At 48.6% G+C, this 17,789-nt stretch overlaps 2 protein-coding genes across 4 annotated transcripts in view; one reads left to right on the plus strand and one right to left on the minus strand.

Moving 5' to 3' along the window:
- Window positions 1-17,789, minus strand: part of LOC149365714 (putative RNA-binding protein 46) — a 378,374-nt gene that overhangs the window by 278,284 nt on the left and 82,301 nt on the right. The gene's annotated exons all lie outside the window — the stretch shown is intronic.
- LOC149365723 (sodium-coupled monocarboxylate transporter 2-like) overlaps window positions 845-17,789 on the plus strand; it is a 52,750-nt gene continuing 35,805 nt past the window's right edge. The window contains exons 1-5 of the mRNA XM_089545429.1: window positions 845-1,466; window positions 5,118-5,392; window positions 9,861-9,926; window positions 15,194-15,245; window positions 17,096-17,163. Of these exons, the coding sequence (XP_089401555.1) occupies window positions 1,397-1,466; window positions 5,118-5,392; window positions 9,861-9,926; window positions 15,194-15,245; window positions 17,096-17,163 (531 nt within the window). The 5' untranslated portion in view covers window positions 845-1,396. The remainder of the gene's footprint in view (window positions 1,467-5,117; window positions 5,393-9,860; window positions 9,927-15,193; window positions 15,246-17,095; window positions 17,164-17,789) is intronic.

Here is a 17,789-nt window from a genome sequence, read left to right on the forward strand (position 1 = left end):
GGGAAAGAAGAAACGGGAATGCGAATAAGCAGCGCATGAGACCGAGGGGAGGATAAAAATGACGGGAAGTCGCGAGGGGAAAGAAAGTGCGCATAGCCGGGCAGCCGCACTCATATGTCCGCGGTGAGTGAACAGGCGCCTATACTCTGTTTCATACATCATGTGCAACGTGGTGAAGGCTACGGAAGTAGTCCGCAGAAAAAAATAAAGAGAGGTGTATCCCTCCGCGCTGTTTTGTGGCCGTGCGGTCTAACGCGTCGCTCCATCTTCCTCCCTTCCCGTTACGGCGAGGTTTAGGTGTCCACCGAGATATGACAGATACATTTCCTTTCCTAAAAAACCAATTTACCGACGAGCAAGGCGTATTTGTCCGCGTTTCATATTGGTCCAAATTGTCGTCACGCCGCTGAGCTGGACCAAAGCGACCTAGACACTTGGCTGGACGCCATTTTCTCAAAAGTAAAAGGGAGGCGGACAGAAAGAGTAAACACGGCGGCCAGCGGGGACAGCGAAAACGTGAAATGGAAGAAGACGACACACGCAAAATACAAAATCACAGATCTCGACCGATTCGCTCGCAATTATCATCGTTTTTTGTCACGCTGATGACAAATGTATTACCCACGATGCCTGTCGGCAATGCATTTGTTATTTTTCGCTCACCACAAGCAACGCACTATTTTCTGTCACGGATGCAGGCTGCGCAAAAAAGAGCGCTAGCTTTGACAGCGTTGCACCTGATGTATGAAACGGAGTATAGATAATGGAGAACGTCCGCCACAGCTGCGTCGCATGGACAGGAAGGCGAAGGACGGAGTGCAAAGCAATGGAAGTACGAGGGAAAACGGCCGAGGCCATATCGAGGCGGAAGGAAAGAGAGCGAGAGAAGGACAACGCACCGGACGAAAACAGCTGTGAGGATGTCGGAATGTTACGCGGTCCAGGTGGATTGCCAGAGCATGAGGACGGTTGTGTGCATGCGGGCGGCACGGACATGGGGTAAAGCCACGGCGGCCGCAGGAGGCCTTGCGTCGACGCCAGAGAGACGGTCCGCAATGTTAGCTCGTTGCCCCAGGCACTACACTGCGGGATATGATACAGGAAATCGGGACGGTGAAGAAAAATGGCGGCAAGGGTGCGCTTTGTGTCTCGTACGCGTAAATCTAACGATAACAGCTGTTTTAAGCCCTACCAACCACTTGTGTGCACAAACTGCGAAAAAAAAAGCAAAAAAGTGAGCTCTCGCATGAGGAGCTGTATTGAGCAGCGTCGTGAGTAAATTTGTGCTCCGGTGGTGGCTCTGTTTGTAGTGCTGTTTGCGTGATCTGCGCGTGGTGGGTAGAGACAGCGACGAAACCTTCTTTTAAACGAGAATTTTTGGCGCACGACGTCGGCGATGACTTCTACTTCGGGCATCGCTGCTTTGGACTACATCGTGTTCGCAGCTCTCACGGTTATCAGCCTCGGTGAGTGGCTACTCAACAGCACTGCCAACTTGATCCGGATGTTCAACCAAGTCATACCTAGAAATTGTGGCCAAGCCCAATTTTCAACAGGAAGTTGTTTATGAACGCGATATTTTCGTATATCGTAAGACTCGAGTACTACAATAAGTATATCCGCAGATCTCCCCTTGGCACGCTTTCATATTTTCGCTTGTTTTTGCCATTGGCAAAATTTTTCCGCATTGGTTTTCTATGCCAGCCTTAACTTAACTCGATCCTAATGATGGACAAATTTAGAAAAAAAGGTTTTGTTACGCTTTGGAAGGATGAACCATTACCTATTAGTGTTTCCATAACGATGCCTTACATTACTCCACAGTTGTTTCACAATTAAAATTGATGTATGAGAATCCCGGGCTTTCCCTATGATGACGGCAGTACGGTGATTTACGGGCAACCATAACAGGTGCGACACAAGGGCGATGGGGCGCTTAATATATGACATATATGACATATATGAATAATATATGACATCTGCACCGCGATCCCTTCAAACAAAGCACTACTTTTTGGTAGCTAGTTATTTGGCGGATTTGAGAGGTAATGTGACGATGTAGAATTACTTTATACTTGGTCTTTATATTTCTAGAAAAAGTCTATAAATAAGCTCTCGCATGTTCTGCGACATTCACCATCGTCGGATGTAAGCAGACTTCATCAGGAGGCTCAAGTACGCGTGGTATAGTGACGGCAACCCGTGCAATTTTACACGACCATCCTTATCGCGCATAATACCTTACGCCACTGCGTTCACCATCTTAACATCAAATACTGTCATACAAGGTGCAATGTTCACACACGCGAACGCGATAAAAATTTTCTTTCATTTAAACAATGCTGCGTAGAACCATTTCAAGACCGGCATGAGAAATGACGACAGAAAATTGTTTTTAGGATGAACGCGTCCGCATTTTTTGGTTGCTCTGGTACGGCTCCATCGTCTGCGTCTTTTCATTTATTTATTTGAACCCATGACCACTTTAAACGGATTAAAATACACTGATTTGTTTATCGTTTTTCATTTTATTGTATTGCATTATGTTTTGTTGTATTAACGTATTATTCTCAGTTGCATTTGCTTTGTCCCCCCCCCCCCCTTATGTAATGCCTCAACAGAGGCCTTTAAGGGTAAAATAAATGATGATAAATGATAAATGATGAAATAGCCCATTTTTTGACCAGATAGAATAGAAATAAGCATAATTCAGACAATCAAACAGTGTTCAAGCACGAAGTGGACTTAAAATTATCTCAAGAAAACTTCAGGCTTATTCATCTGGTAGGCTGCAAATTTCTTTCTTTTTGTGCAATAAAGGCATGATCCTATCAAAAAACCGAATATTTCCGAATTCTCCTGTTGATGAAGCACACCGTAATTTCTGGTCACAGTTCCTCCCTTTGTATAGTCTCAAAGGTCCGCTCAATAGAGACTTCAGTTTTTTTTTTTACTACCCTCTCCACAGTCGATCTTTAGTCCGCACTCGGTACATTGTGTCCAACCGAACACATTGGGCATTTCATGCTAGTGGGCAGTATAGCCCGAACCTACAGATAGTGCGGGCTATACAAAATATTTTAGCTTCTGAACATGCATAACTCGTGGGCTAATTCGTGGTAATTATTTCTCAGAAAGCTAGAGATTACAAGCTTTAAAAAGTAATCTAACGATTCCAAAAATTGTCTGTAGACTACACTTCCCATAGACTCTATTGCCTTCCAACAGACATTTCCTTGTGTCTATTTACTATCTCTAAACTGCATATAGATAAAACTGTACCAAAGGTGTTGGCCACAAATATATGCATTGTCAGTAGATTGTCTAGAGGATTTGTCGAGAGAGAGTCTATAGACTACTGAAAAAAGTCTATGGACACTCTATAGAGCGTGTTACGGGAACCAACAAATGTAACAACCACCTTTTTTACTTCAAGGCCAGCGGTCTTTTTATTGAGCCAGCGGCTTCCAGAGCAGTCAGGTTTCAGTCGCAGAGTTGTTAGGAAAACATGTGACTCAAAACATGTGGCTTAGACAGGTGAATCAAAAGAAAGCCATTCCCCACTGCAAGGTTTCCAGGTTACCACCGCTGACCTCTCCACCCTTTCCTCTCATTAAAATTCCTTTCTCTCTCTCTCCTCTTTCTGTGCTGCCTTTTGCCCTCGCAAGAGCAGCGTCAACGACGGGGAGGCCACCACTGGCATGTCGCATGGGAAAAATGTGACGCATCCACAGAATCAAAAAAGTTGCACGGAAGAAGGTCACAATCTGTTTCTGCTCGCCCAAGGGGACGAAACTTAGAGGCGAAATAAATGGGTTCGAACTGGCCTCAGCAAAACGCAGTGACCCACGGAATGAAACAATGCACTCAACATGAAGTTCTGAACAGACAGAGGGTGGCATTAGGGCACAAACTCAAGTTAATAAAATTTTTGCATATATCAAGCTGCGGTAATGGTCATGGGTAGAGTACAAAATGGAGAAAAGGCATTGCCGATGTTCTGATACTGGACACCGAGGAAAGATGAGCATAGCAGGCAGCGGCAGAGGGTGAGGTGTGCGGATGAGATGCAGAAGTTTGCGGGGATAGCGTAGGCCCGTTCAGGGCAAGACTAACTGAAGATCAGAGGAACCTCCAGTGAATGTTGTCTGGCTGAAGATGATAATAATGACGACGTCGAAGCTTCACATAAAAAAAGCTCCTTGGGCAGTTTTCTATACGGCCTCGTGAGTCCTGGACGAGTCGTTCTTGTTGCTGCGCTTCCAAGCACAGAGAACAAAGACGGTACTCAGTGTAAGAATAGGTGGCATTACGTTTTTGTGCTGTCTACTTCGTAGCCCTCGCTTCTACACCGCTAGCTTTTATAGCGAAGTTTCCCCGCCTGTACGTCATGCGATCGCCATATACATCGCGCTTCAACGAGCATGTGACCACCTCGGGCACATAACCCCCGCCTCTCGCAAACCACTTCGTCATATGATGATGCGCGGGGTCGAAAAAACCGCCGGCGAACGCCGGTCAACAAAAAAATTGTGGGCTCGTTTAAGTCACCTTAAGATGTCAGTGGGATAGCGGTGCCTTCCGAATCCATTGCGCATGGATCGAAGGTGATAAGGACGACGGCATCCAGAGCACAGCGAGAGAGACCGGCAGTTGAACACGAGGAATGATCAGGAGTATAGCCCATACCAGGGAACGTGCACTTCGTACATCATGCAGGAAGAAAAGAGGCCAGAGCTGAAGACTTGGAAAAATAATGGAAGAAAAATAGAAAAACACTATACGCGGCAGGCTCAGTTGGAGGCATCATGACGATGTAGCAGTTACAGAACCGTATATCAACATCAGGAATAGCGCCGCAATCTGATGCAGAGACCAAAGCCAAGCCGTGCAGGCATCTAGTGCGCTCACAATAACCACACAGAAAAAAAAAGTTATAACCACGGATTCGCAAAACGCATGCTGAAACTACATCAGGGACAGGATAGGGCAGGCAGCCATTACTACCCTGAAGGGCATAAAGAAAGTCGAAAAGCAAGCAGATCTCACATATGGATATCAGCGCATCAGTCCGTGCAGGGGAAATTAGGCCAATTCCTATCCACCCGTCTTTACAGGAACCGGTCTTTACATGTCCGCACGTGGGCGCGGTCGACTAAGAACCAAAGATGAGGCCTTCTTGGGGAGCCGAAGCATCCACTTCCTCCCGCTGGCGTTCTCCATGTTGGCGTCCAACGTCACGGCAGTTGGGATGGTAGCGTTCGTGGCCCACTACTACGTCTACGGTTTCCACACTTTGTGGAACGTACCGACATTTGTGCCAGTGGAGTTCCTCATCGTCTACCTGTTCTTGCCAGTCCTGTACGAACTGAAGATCACTTCTGTCTTCGAGGTGAGCCGGGCATGACGTTTACTTTTAATACAACCATAGATACGTAGGGCACCCAAGGAACTCGCGCACACATTGGACCAGGCTGTGAAAGATTACCGACGCTTACTTATTAAATTGTGTGGACAGCCAAAACGTAACTACACTAAGTAGTACAAGAACACCTTAGAAAGCAAGGTGCATGCAATTTCTGTCTCAAAGTGTAGTTTGTTTATTCACCGGGGCTCCCTTTCGCATGGTGTTGTGGACGGTGGGTTGTGGGGTTCAACGCCTCGAAGCTGTATTTGAAGCTCCGGATCAATTTCGACTTCCTATAGTTCTTTAACGTGCACTGACATGGCGCTGCGCAACGGTGTCTTTAGCGGTCCACCTCCGTCGAAATGTGGCCTCTGCGGCCGGGATTCGAACCCACGACCTTGGGTTCAGCAGTGGAGCTTCAAATCCATTCGGTAGCCAGGGTTAGTGGCACGTGCAAAAACTAGCTCTTGCTGTGACAACAAAGATGCATACGAAGTAACAAGCAATTCAGCCTGAGGACATCATCATCATCAATAATTCAACCACATAGTTTTAAGCTGTTATTCATCGCTCCAGGGACAGCAGCGGTGGCCTTGTGATTTGAGCCTCCACCTAGCATGCGGGAGGTGTCAGGTTCGATCGCTAGTTCCGAGGGGTAACCACTGGTGATGATTCAGAAGGTACAAGCTTTCCTCTGGCGTGGTACTCGGCTTATCGCGGTGGAAATGCTTGGGTAATCTACCTTTGACGCCACCTTGTGTAGGCAAACTTATAAGCTAGCCTCTAAGCGTAAAGTAAACTACTTGAGAAAGTATGATACAGAGAGGATCGAGCAGGCTCTAAAGAAGGCAGCCTAAAAGCGGTAAAGAGAACATTAGTCAATGGCAAAATTCAGATGCAGCCTTTAGAGAAAAGGAAGGCAATATCATTAAGAATATGGATAACATAGTTAAGGTAGCTGAGTTCTTCTGCACACATCTTTACAGTAGCCCAAATAATCAAGATTCTTCAAGAGTTCTTCTAAATAATCAAGAGTTCTTCTGCACACATCTTTACAGTAGCCCAAATAATCAAGATGCTAATGATGTAGCCAGGGATGGGAAAGAATTTGAAGTCCCGTCTAAATGAAAGATGAAGAAATCCTTACATGGAATGCAAATGGAAACAGCAGCTAGTAAGCAGTAGGTAACAGCAGATTTGTTCAAGAAAGGCGGGCACACTGCACAGCAAAAATCTGTCACCTTGTTTAAGCTGTGACCCATGTATTTGAGCGCGGGGGAATCATCGAATAATGATAACATATTGATACATGCATTCGAAGAAACAGAAGTAGTGCATGCACTAGAAGAGGAAGAAGTTAGTTGGCTCTCGCGCGCGTGCTCGAACCACTGAGGGAACGCCGCAGGTTTTTCGTCTCTGCGCTGGTGTACTTTTTGGCGTTGCACGCTACAGTTTGGTGGAGGTGCGGGGTAATGGGACCGTAGCCTGTCGTGCGACGTACAACGGATGCGTACGTGGGTCTGTCATCGAACCGGGACGGCGCTTCGGGGACAGGAGGTGCCTGCGCAGCCTGTCGCACCTCGTCCCTGACGACTTCAGTCAGCGCTGCCAGCGGCGCAGGTGCAACCTGGGGCAGATGGATCCGTTGAAGTTCCTCCCGGACAACTGAACGAATTAGTTCGCGCAAGGTGTCTGCACTGCCGCCGAGACACGACGAAAAGCATTCGGGCACCATGCACTTGATGTCCCGGTTGTACTGGCGGGCCCGTTGTTGCAGCGTCGTCTCCATCGTGGTCGCCTCGGTTAGAAATTCCGCCACCGTGCGGGGTGGGCTGCGCACGAGGCCCGCGAACAGCTCCTGCTTAACCCCACGCATGAGATGGCGCAGCTTCTTCTCCTCTGTCATGTTGGGGTCGGCGCGCTTGAAAAGACGGGCCATGTCTTCGGTGTACATGCGCACGCTTTCGTTCGTGCGCTGATTTCGAGAGTGCAGCGCAGCTTCAGCCTTCTCCCGGCGGTCAGCGTTGGGGAACGTAGCCAGGCGACTCCGGCAAAACGTCTCCCAGGTGGGAAGGGTAGCCTCGTGGTTTTCAAACCACGTCCGAGCAGACTCTGCCAGGGCAAAGTAGACGTTATTGAGCTTGCGCTCGTCGCACAAGCCGTTGTAGCGTGCGACCCGCTCGAAGGTCTCCAGCCAGTCCTCAGCGTCTTCGAACACGTCACCGTGAAAAGATGGCGGTGTTCGCGGTGGGTGGCAAAGGATTGGCGCCAAGGGCCTGGTGTCAGCGGCCATGGAAGTTGGACTCGACGGTAGAGGCTGGATCGGCGGCGGGGTCCTGGTGTCAGTGGCCATGTCAGTTGGACTCGGGGGTCGAGGCTGCGTCGTCCTTGTTGGCGGGGGAAGGGGCCCAAATTCAGGCGACTCTCCGCGGAGACGGCGGCTGGGTCGCTGGTGAACCGGTGTGAGGTCCGTAGTGACGCTGTACGGAGTGTGCAGGTCGAGAAGCGTACCCCGCACCTCCACCAAACTGTAGCGTGCAACGCCAAAAAGTACACCAGCGCAGAGACGAAAAACCTGCGGCGTTCCCTCAGTGGTTCCAGCACGCGCGCGAGAGCCAACTAACTTCTTCCTCTTCTAGTGCATGCACTACTTCTGTTTCTTCGAATGCATGTATCACTGCAGGAAACAACCCGACTGACCCCCTTTCAGCTTGTCTTCGGTCGCCAGGTGACCACTCCGTTGGATGCTATGTTGCCCGTCGACCCTTACTGCGACTCTGACGCTGACCTCGACGTAGATACCTTCGTTCAGCGTGCTGAGGAAGCGCGTCAACTGGCCCGCCTGCGAATCCACCGTCAACAGGAGACTGACGCCGCTGGGTACAACTTTGGGCGCCGTTTCGTCAGTTATGCGCCCGGCGACCTTGTGTGGATTTGGATACCTGTTCGTCGCCGCGGGCTCTCTGAAAAGCTGCTGCGCCGATACTTCGGCCCTTAAGAAGTAGTGCGCCGCATCAGTGATGTGACTTCTGCAGTTGCTCCCGCCCCGACAGCTTGTTCATCGCGCCGGTCGCACCGAACTGAAGTCGTACACGTTGTTCGCATGAAGCCTTACCACGACCGGCTACCTGACTGAACTGCGGTCCACTGCAGCTGTGTTGTACCCTTTCCCTGACTTTTCTCTCCTAGTCGCATCGGGTCGATGCTGCCGAAGAGGGGGGCAGTGATACATGCATTCGAAGAAACAGAAGTAGTGCATGCACTAGAAGAGGAAGAAGTTAGTTGGCTCTCGCGCGCGTGCTCGAACCACTGAGGGAACGCCGCAGGTTTTTCGTCTCTGCGCTGGTGTACTTTTTGGCGTTGCACGCTACAATATTAATCCATAAAAAAAGGACTCAAGGACTTGCAAAGTCGCCAGCTTATCAGGTAGCTGTCCGTTTTTACAAGGTATTTATTATGGTAATCACTAAGCTCATCAGATCAACCTTAGACTTCAGTCAACCAAAGGAGCAGGCTGACTTTCGAAAAGATTAATCGACAGTGGCTCACATTCACAACCATCAGTCAGGTGATCGCGGAAAGTGAAGAATATAACCATCCGCTGTACAAAGCCTTCAGAGATTACATGAAAGCATTCTACTCCGTCGAAACCTCGGCAGTCATGCAGGCATTGCGTAATCAGCAGTAGAAGAGGCGCAGGTAACGGTTCTGAAAAATGTCTATAGAGGTTGCACAACACAGGGAGAGTGATGAAATTGCGATCAGGAAAAGTTTCCCGGCAAGGAGGCACGACCTCTCTGTTGCTATTCACCTTATGTTTACAGGAGGTATTCAGTGAACTTGATTGGGGACAACGGAGGTAAAAATTAAGGAAGGATATCTTAGTAACCAACGGATCGTTGATGATATCCCCTTCCTAGGAAACTCGAGGGACGAACTGCGAAGCATCATCGAGGACCTAGACAGGTAAATCAAGACGGTGGGTCTAAGAATTAATAAGCAGAGAACTAAAGTAATGCTCAACAGTCCCGGAAGGAAATACCAGTTTCCGATGGGCAGCGGAGCATTGGAAGTGGCAGGGAATACATCTACGGGGGGGGGGGGGGGGGGGGGGGGGTAGTTTCGTTTCGCTTCATTCCTTTTATAGGTTTAACGTCTCAAAGCGACTCAGGCGTCAAGGTTTTCGTTCTTGAGACCGAAACAAAATCCAAGGCCAGAAAGAGAAGAAACTAAAAAAAAAAAAAAAACTGGTCACTTGGTTGAAATAAATTGTTCTTTTCACTTTGGCGCTCTATAAATGACCAGCACGACTCTTCCTGTGTTCCCGTCCTTAATGCGACTATGAAAACTATCATATAAAAGTTTTATTTCAGAGCTCTAATTATCTGCTTTGCCTAAAGCTGCACATCATGCATTTTGTTAATTTTATTATTTCCTGTACTTTAATGACCAGTACCTCCGCATGCGTTATGGAAACGCCGTGGGAGTGGCCTCGTCTGTGATATACTTCGTACTTAGCGTAAGTGCCCGACTTTGATTTCTTTACACAACTAAATCCAGCCCTCTGAAAAGTAACCTGCTAGCATCAACTCCTCATTTCTGTTACATGTGACCCCTACAGAGCGCTATTCCTACAGCACACGCGTGCTGTCACACAGTGCCCGCGCAAAACGTCCCCTTCTAGGGAGTGCTTCCTATGCTGTGCTGTTATATTACTGTGATTAAGCCGTTTTAAGTTTCGGAAGGTTGAGGAGAGTTTCTCTCGCCTTGAAGAAGGTTTGTAACGTTGGCAAGGCGTAATGAAGACCACTGCGCGGCCCAGAAGCAAACCTCCCAAGGTCTAAACTTTTCACAAAGTGTGCACTCTCAGTAGGCTCAGGGCACAAAGTAAGTTGTAACTCCATCCTGACTAATTGACACACAGAGACAAACAGACAGAAACAGAGAGAGACAAACAAACATGCAGAGACATACAGACACAGACAGAGACAGACACAGGCGGAGAAAGACAGAGACAGACAGGCACAGAAAGACAAACACAGACAGCCAGATACAGAGAAAGACACACATGCAGACAGACGCAGACAGACACAGACAGACAGGCGCCGACCAACAGTGATAGATAGACAAAGACAGACAGACACAGATCTACAGAGACAAACACAGAGACATACAGACGGACTCAGAAAAAGATAGACAGAGACACACAGACAAACACAGACAGTGGCAGACCACACAGACACACAAACAGACAGACACAGAAACAGGCAACACAGACAGAGACAGACACACACTCAGACAGACTCAACAGACGAAGACTGAGATAGACAGACAAACCAACACAGAGGCAGATAGACGGAGACAGACACAAAGAAAGACATACAAGACAGAGACATACAGATACAAAGAGACAGAGACACACACATAGACACAAAAGCACATAGAGATAGACAGACATACACACCTATAGAGGCAAACAGACGGATAGAAACACACAAACACAGAGGCAGACAGGCACAGAGAGACACAGAGTCAGACACACACAGATAGAGACAAACAGAGAAAGAGAGAGAGATACATTTATTTCCGGCTGATGGTAGAGGCAATGGGCCCAGAAGATCCATGAGGACAGGGTCAAAGGGTGTGTGAGGCGGTGCAACTGGTTTGTAGCAAACCCATGGGCTCTAGGGGAGGTGACTTGCGCCGCTGGCATTCACAGCAACCTCAGATGTAGCGGCGGATGGCGGTAGCAAGTTTTTGACAATAATAGGCCTGGCGCACTCGAGCGAGGGTGCGTGTAAATCCCAAATGACCAGAGGTGGGCTCCGCGTAAAAGGAAAAAGGGATGTCGGCACGGAGGTCTCAAGGCACGACGAGGAGGTAGACGCGGTCACTGTGTCTCGAGTTTTTGAACAGGAGGCTATTTCGCATGCAGAAGGAGGACAGTTCCGGGGAAACTCTCGGGGTACGGTAGCAGTCTGGCCTCCAAATGGTCTTTGACAGATCTAAAGTTCATGAGAGCTCTCTGCATCGCCATTTCGTCGGAATCACTAACTACTACAAGAAGACAACTATCGTCCTCCGTGCTATCATCAGTTAGGTCGACCGGTGCGCGGGAAAGCATGTCGGCATCTTCTTGCTTACGTCCATGTTTATACGCAATTGTGTCATAGAATTCCTGGTGGCGGAGGATCCACCTGCTAGACGGCCTGATGGGTCCCATAGATTGGCCAGGCAGCACGAGGAATAGTGATCTGTCATGACTTTGAAATGGCGGCCGTAGTTGTAATGTAGAAATTTTATCGTGGCCCACAAACCGGCCAGGCACCCCTTTTCCGAGTTAGAGTAGTCGGTTTCGGCGCGAGACTGAACGCGACTCGCATATCCAATCAGTCGTTCCACGCCATGTTGGTGTTGGGCTAGGACATCACCCAGGCCAATGTTGCTGGCGTCGGTGTAGATCTTGGTGGCACGTCCTCATCAAAGTGAGCAACAACAGGGCTTGTGTGCAGGCGTTGGCGTACCACTGTGAAAAACCCCTGTTGCTCGCCAGTCCAGATAAACGGGGTATCGTAACTCGTTAAACGGGTCAGGGGTTCGGCAATCTGGGAGAAGTCGGTAATAAAGCGACGGTAGTAGACGCACGGAACAAGGAAGCGTTCGAGCGTTTTCTTTGTAGTAGGAACCGGAAAATTCGATTACGGCGGCAGTTTTGTCTGCATCGCGTGGGGCACCATCGGTGCTCACAAGGTGGCTGAGAAACTTGAGTTGTTCGTAGCCAAAGTGGCATTTTTAGGGCTTGAGCGATGAATTGGCCGGCGCTGAACATCTATTACAGTCCCCAGGCGGGCGATCAAGGTGTTCGTCAAAGGTTCCAGACAACAAGACCACGTCCTCCAGGCAAAGTAAACAGGTTTGCTATTTGAGGTCAGCTAAGAGAGTATCCATCATTCGCTGAAATGTCGCCGGCTCTGAGCAGATACCGAAGGGCAACACCTCAAATTCATATAGGCCATTGGGAGCGATGAAGGCAATTTTTTCCTGGTCCCGTTCGTCGACCTCAATCTGCCAGTAACCATTCTTAAAATCAGTCGAGGAAAATATTTGGCGTGGCGAAGTCTCTCGAGCGAGTCGTGAATGTGGACCAGTGGGTATCGTGGGCATCATCGCGCTGTTTGCAATGCGGTGTTTTCTAATGGCAGTTTCTTGAACATTCGAATAAGACGCGAAGCAGGCTGTGTACTGCCGTAATAAAGCCCGTAGATCGCGACATTGAACCTGTCATAGCCCTGAGCTGATGCCAATGCGATCGAGAGACATGTTCTGAGGTCCCACGGCTGCGCACGTAAAGCATTCAGAAGCATCGGCCAATTCGTCGGGGAACGCGATCGCTAGGTGTGGAAGAGGGGCTGATGTTCGTTTGTACAATTCGTAGCCAGTAGTTGGGACCTGCCATTACGTAGGTGGACGAGGCTTCGGTCCGAAAAAATGCCGGGCGCCAGCAACATTGAAATATTGCCCTCGTGGACTGCTGTCCCATCACGGAGCCGACCGCTGTCGACACTGAAAGAAACACTGAAGTGCGGCGAAATCAAAACACTCTGGGAGAAAACTCGAAGGGCGGAACTGCGTGGGCAAGTTTCAGGACTGTCCTCGGCGTTGTGTGCAGAAAAGTTAACTGTGCGCTGCCAGAGATGGATAATGGCACTATTCTCTCGGAGGAAGTCAACACCGGAAATCAGGTCACGAGAACAAGCACGGATGACCAGGCAGCTGATAACGAACGTAGAGTCGCGCATCTGGATCCGAGCTGTACCCTTGCCAAGAGGAGTGACGATGTGGCCGCCAGTGTGCAGATCTGTGAAGTGCTGCCAATTTTCAGCTTAAAATTGCAAAATTGGCTCCGGTGTCCACCTACGCGCTAAAGTGAGACCATCGATGAGCACAGGTATGTCCAGTGAAAATCTATCCTCATCTTCAGAAGCTGTGGCCGTCGATGTCTTCAAAATCCTCCCAGCCGATGTCCACGTCACGAGGGAGATTTTAGCGCGTCGAGTTCCAGCAACCCTGCTCCCGGAGGTCGCTCTCTAGTTTTTCCAGCAAGCGCTCGGCGAACGCCCTTGCACTGGTCATTCTTGCGCCGTTCTTATCGCTTGCCGGTGATGGCGACGGTCGGCGAGATGACGGCGCTATTGACTGCGGTCGTTCTGAGGATAGCAGACTCTGCAGCTCCCCGTACTCTTCAATCTCGAGGGGTCGTTGACCGAATTACGGTCCGAGCGCGTAGGCGGGGAAATCCCACAGGCCAACCTCACGATATGGACACTGGCGGAAGGGATGACCAGGCTCTCCACAGTGAAAGCACAAACGCCTTCGGTCGGGGCCACGCCAGACGTCCGCCTTAGGCAAAGGTCATTCGACAAGTATCGCGCCGTCTGCACGCGGTACTTGCACGGAAGGTAGCGGGACGGGATGGTCCGGAACAAAAGACGCAGAAGCTCGGGCAGGCTTCGCAGAGCGTCAGCGTATGTTGGGCAAAGGAAGTCATTCCGGAAGGGTGGAGGTTTGTCAACCAGTAACGGAGGTCTGATCACTTGCTGCACCTCGTTGCGGATGACGATAGCAAGAGAGCCGACCGTTGGTTGCGACGCACTACGAAACTTTTGGAGCTCTGTATGTACAATGGTGCGGATCATGTCCCGAAGGAGGTCAGCGTACTTCCGAATGCTGGAGACTCCGTGGCTGAAGCAGCAAGTACTGGCCTGTTGTATACGGTGGAACGCTGCTGAAGGACTTGCTCTATCGGAACCGCCTCCATCAAAAACTAGGCGACAGTCCTAGGGGGGTCACGCATGAGGCCAGTGAAAACCTGTTCTTTAATTCAACGCATTCAGTAGCGTAGGTTTTTGTCTTCTGACATAGCTAGGTCAGCTCGCCGGAAGAGCCGCGTCATGTCTTCGACATACATGGTGACCATCTCGTTGGGCATCTGTATTCGGGACTGCAGAACACGCTCAGCTCGTTACTGACGATCCGCACTGGTGTGTCTCGAGCAGTCGACGGCGGAACTCACGCCATGATGTTAAAACATCTTCACGGTTCTCGTACCACGTACGAGCGGCCTCTTCCAGGCTGAAGAAGACGTTCCGCAGCTTCGCGGCATCGTCCCACTGATTGAACGAGATGACGCATTCAAACTGAACGAGCCAGTGTTCCACGTCTTCAAGCCGACTGCCATGGAAGCAATTCGGTACTCGTTGGTTCTAACGGGTGTAATAACTAGTACCTTGCACGATTGATCGAGGGGCAGGCGCCGAGGTAGAATCCAATGGGCCATGCTCAGGGGGCAGTCCTAAGTTTCGTCAACTAACTCGGTGAACTGGTGTGTCGACCGGCAGAGGCCCGAGGTCCGCAGTGCGAGGATGGGTGTGTGACACAGGCCAGGAAATCCAAGAATCGAGACACTATTCATTGGCAGTGTTGTTTGCCTCGCTGAAGAGTCCTGACAGTGCGTGTGCAAACCTTAACCTCCTTGTCTTTTGGTGCTACCTGAGGTCATCTGGTGGCAATACAGAGACATACAGACAGCCACAGACTGACATACACGGACAGGGACAGACAGACAGAAAAATACAGACAGAAACAGACAGACAAACAGACAGAGACATAGAAACACGGACAGAGACAGAGACAGCCAGAGACAGACAGAGACATACAGAGGCTGTCTGGCTACTGATTGATTGATTCATTTATTCATTGAGTTATTTCTTTATTTATTTATTTCAGCAAAGTCTAGGTGCTGCTGCCATCTACAGTGCTGCAATTTCCATGAGCACAAGTAAGACAACTAAAATATAAACCAAGCCTGTCCTTTAAACTTGTGCACTTGAAAAATTTCGCTTAAGAGTGGTTTGCATGTCGACCTCATTTGCACTGTCAACAGAAAACAGATGGATGTATGCCCACGCCATATGCGTCTCAGATAACGTGTACTTGGAAGAGTTCGCTTAAGAGTGGTTTGCACGTCGACTTTATTTACAGTGTCAACAGAAAGCATTGGATGTATAACCCCGCCGTGGCTGTCTCGTAAAACGTCAGCGGATGTATATTACAGCCAGTACTTATACCCTTTCGCGAGTACTTACACCCAATTACTAAAACCATTTCATCCGTAAGTAGATTATGACTGGGTACCCGTCCTACCCTTGTTATTTTCCTTCCCATGTCCCTCTCCTTTCACCACTTAATTCCGAACACCCATCTAATCATAGTGTGCAATAAATTCGGCTCTTCAACACGTGGTCCAATTAGAGTTGTTGATACCAGCTTCGTCGCTTGTTGCTTTGTACGGCTGTTCTTTCTAAATGAGCCTTTCAAGGCCCGAAAGGGCTGTCAGGAAAGCACATAACCCTGTTTTTTTTTTTTTTTGATGAAGTAGACTTTCGGTTTGGGCTTGTTGGTCTGTTTGCACAGCGAGAGAAGCAGCACTAAAAAAAAGACATGTCCGCCTTTCCTGTTGATCCTTGTTTTTTGCGCTGCCTCCCCTCACTATCCTTTTTGTTGAAAATGGCACTACAACACTTGAGGCCCAGGTGTTCAGCAAGAGCAGCGGGCACATTGCATATTTACCTCAACGTATCGTGCGCCGATGTTGTTTATCGGTGCTGTCGTAGAGGTCGCACATGGCATGTGCTACCGCGACTGAAATATGCGCAAATGAAAGTGAACTGAAGCGAATACCAGCTACGGAAATGCGATAGCCAGTAGCATCACTCCGGTGAAGAGCGCCTCCGTTAAAAAGCGCAACGTGAACGATAACAAGTGGTCAGCTAAGGTATTTAAATGCTTGTAAAGAAAGATTGCGGACTCACAGTGGCGAATAAAGACTGCAAGAATTAACCAGTAAGTATGCAGAAAACCAGGGTGGAGAAATGACGGGCTTCAAACTACAGGTCAGAAACGCAGAGAGTAAGAGCTGCATGAATTGAATTGAAAGAGACTTCTATATAAAATGTGAAATGAAAATCAGGAAAGAATAGATCTATGATCACTCAGGAGGTAGCGCCCAGCTCCTTGAAGCGAGATCAGAGTGCCTTAGAATGTGAAGTTTCACAAAGAAATTTAACCAAGAAGGCGACACATGTGCAGTGTGTGGTAAATCGGTAAAAACAGCGCAACATGTTTTACTAGAATGTTGCAGTATTCATCCAGATGTCGATACAACCACAGTCACTCTCCCTGAGGCCCTGGAGTTGAAGGTAACAGAGACAACGTGAATGAATCTACGGTACACGTTACCAAAAAAGCAATCGGAAGATTGCTGGCTAAAAAGCAGGACGGTGACGCAAGGAATATTCACGATTGAAAATTGGTCAAACGTAAAATTCAACAAATATTATGTAAAGTAAAATTGCGAAATTATAGATACTATCGCTAAATTTGCCAGATTCTTTGGAGAAATATAATTAAAAAAGAAATAGCGAGCATGGTGGCATCTGCCAGAACCCTGCCTTTAAAGAGGACGCTCCTAACATCCATCCATTCATACAAGAACGCCTCACCACTGCGACTTTCGCGAAAGGAAGCTATAATGTTGCCGCATTAAAACACTGAGTAAATAAGTGAGTTTTTAGTGCCTTTAGCACATGGCCAATTAAGTACACCAGATGGTTATTTTCTCCTTTGCAGTCTTTGAAATATCGCCTTCTACATCAAGTGTGATTCTCGGTGTCGCAGGGACCACGTACACTGCTCTGGTGGGTTTGCGTTGTAACTATTTCTCTTTAAGAATATGAAAGAAGCCAACAGCCAGAGAAACCAAGGGGCACAGGGTATTTTTTTTTAATTAATTTATTTATTTTGTGGTGTTGATCAATTTAGAATATTACTGAACATGTCATCGCTTAAAGCTAATTGATTAGAAAAGCAGAAGAAAAAACAACCACTGCCGCCGGTGGGATCCGAACCCACGACCTCCGAATTACGCGTCCGGTGCTCTACCTCTGAGCTACGGCGACGGCTGTCAAATCTTCTGCTTTCGGGGGTATTTATGTTTACAAGTAACCTAACCTTGAGAGTGTTCATCAGCGCCACCCACGTTCATAAGCGGCGGACGTAGAACGTCCTGAGTAACCGCAGGTAGTGACGTAGAACGTCATCGAACGGAGAGGGTGGGAGCTGCGTGAGAACCCTCTTATGCTTCCTATGGAGTCAAGGCTGCCAGAACCGAGGCCCTCGCTAAGCAATTAAGCAAACAAGGGAAGGGGAATGAGGGGCTCGTTATAAATATGAAAGAAGCCAACAGCCAGAGAAACCAAGGGGCACAGGGTATTTTTTTTAATTAATTTATTTATTTTGTGGTGTTGATCAATTTAGAATATTA

The sequence above is a fragment of the Amblyomma mixtum genome, chromosome 1 (genome assembly GCF_055824585.1).
Source record: "Amblyomma mixtum isolate Tamu chromosome 1, ASM5582458v1, whole genome shotgun sequence".
In the NCBI taxonomy this organism is placed as follows: domain Eukaryota; kingdom Metazoa; phylum Arthropoda; class Arachnida; order Ixodida; family Ixodidae; genus Amblyomma; species Amblyomma mixtum.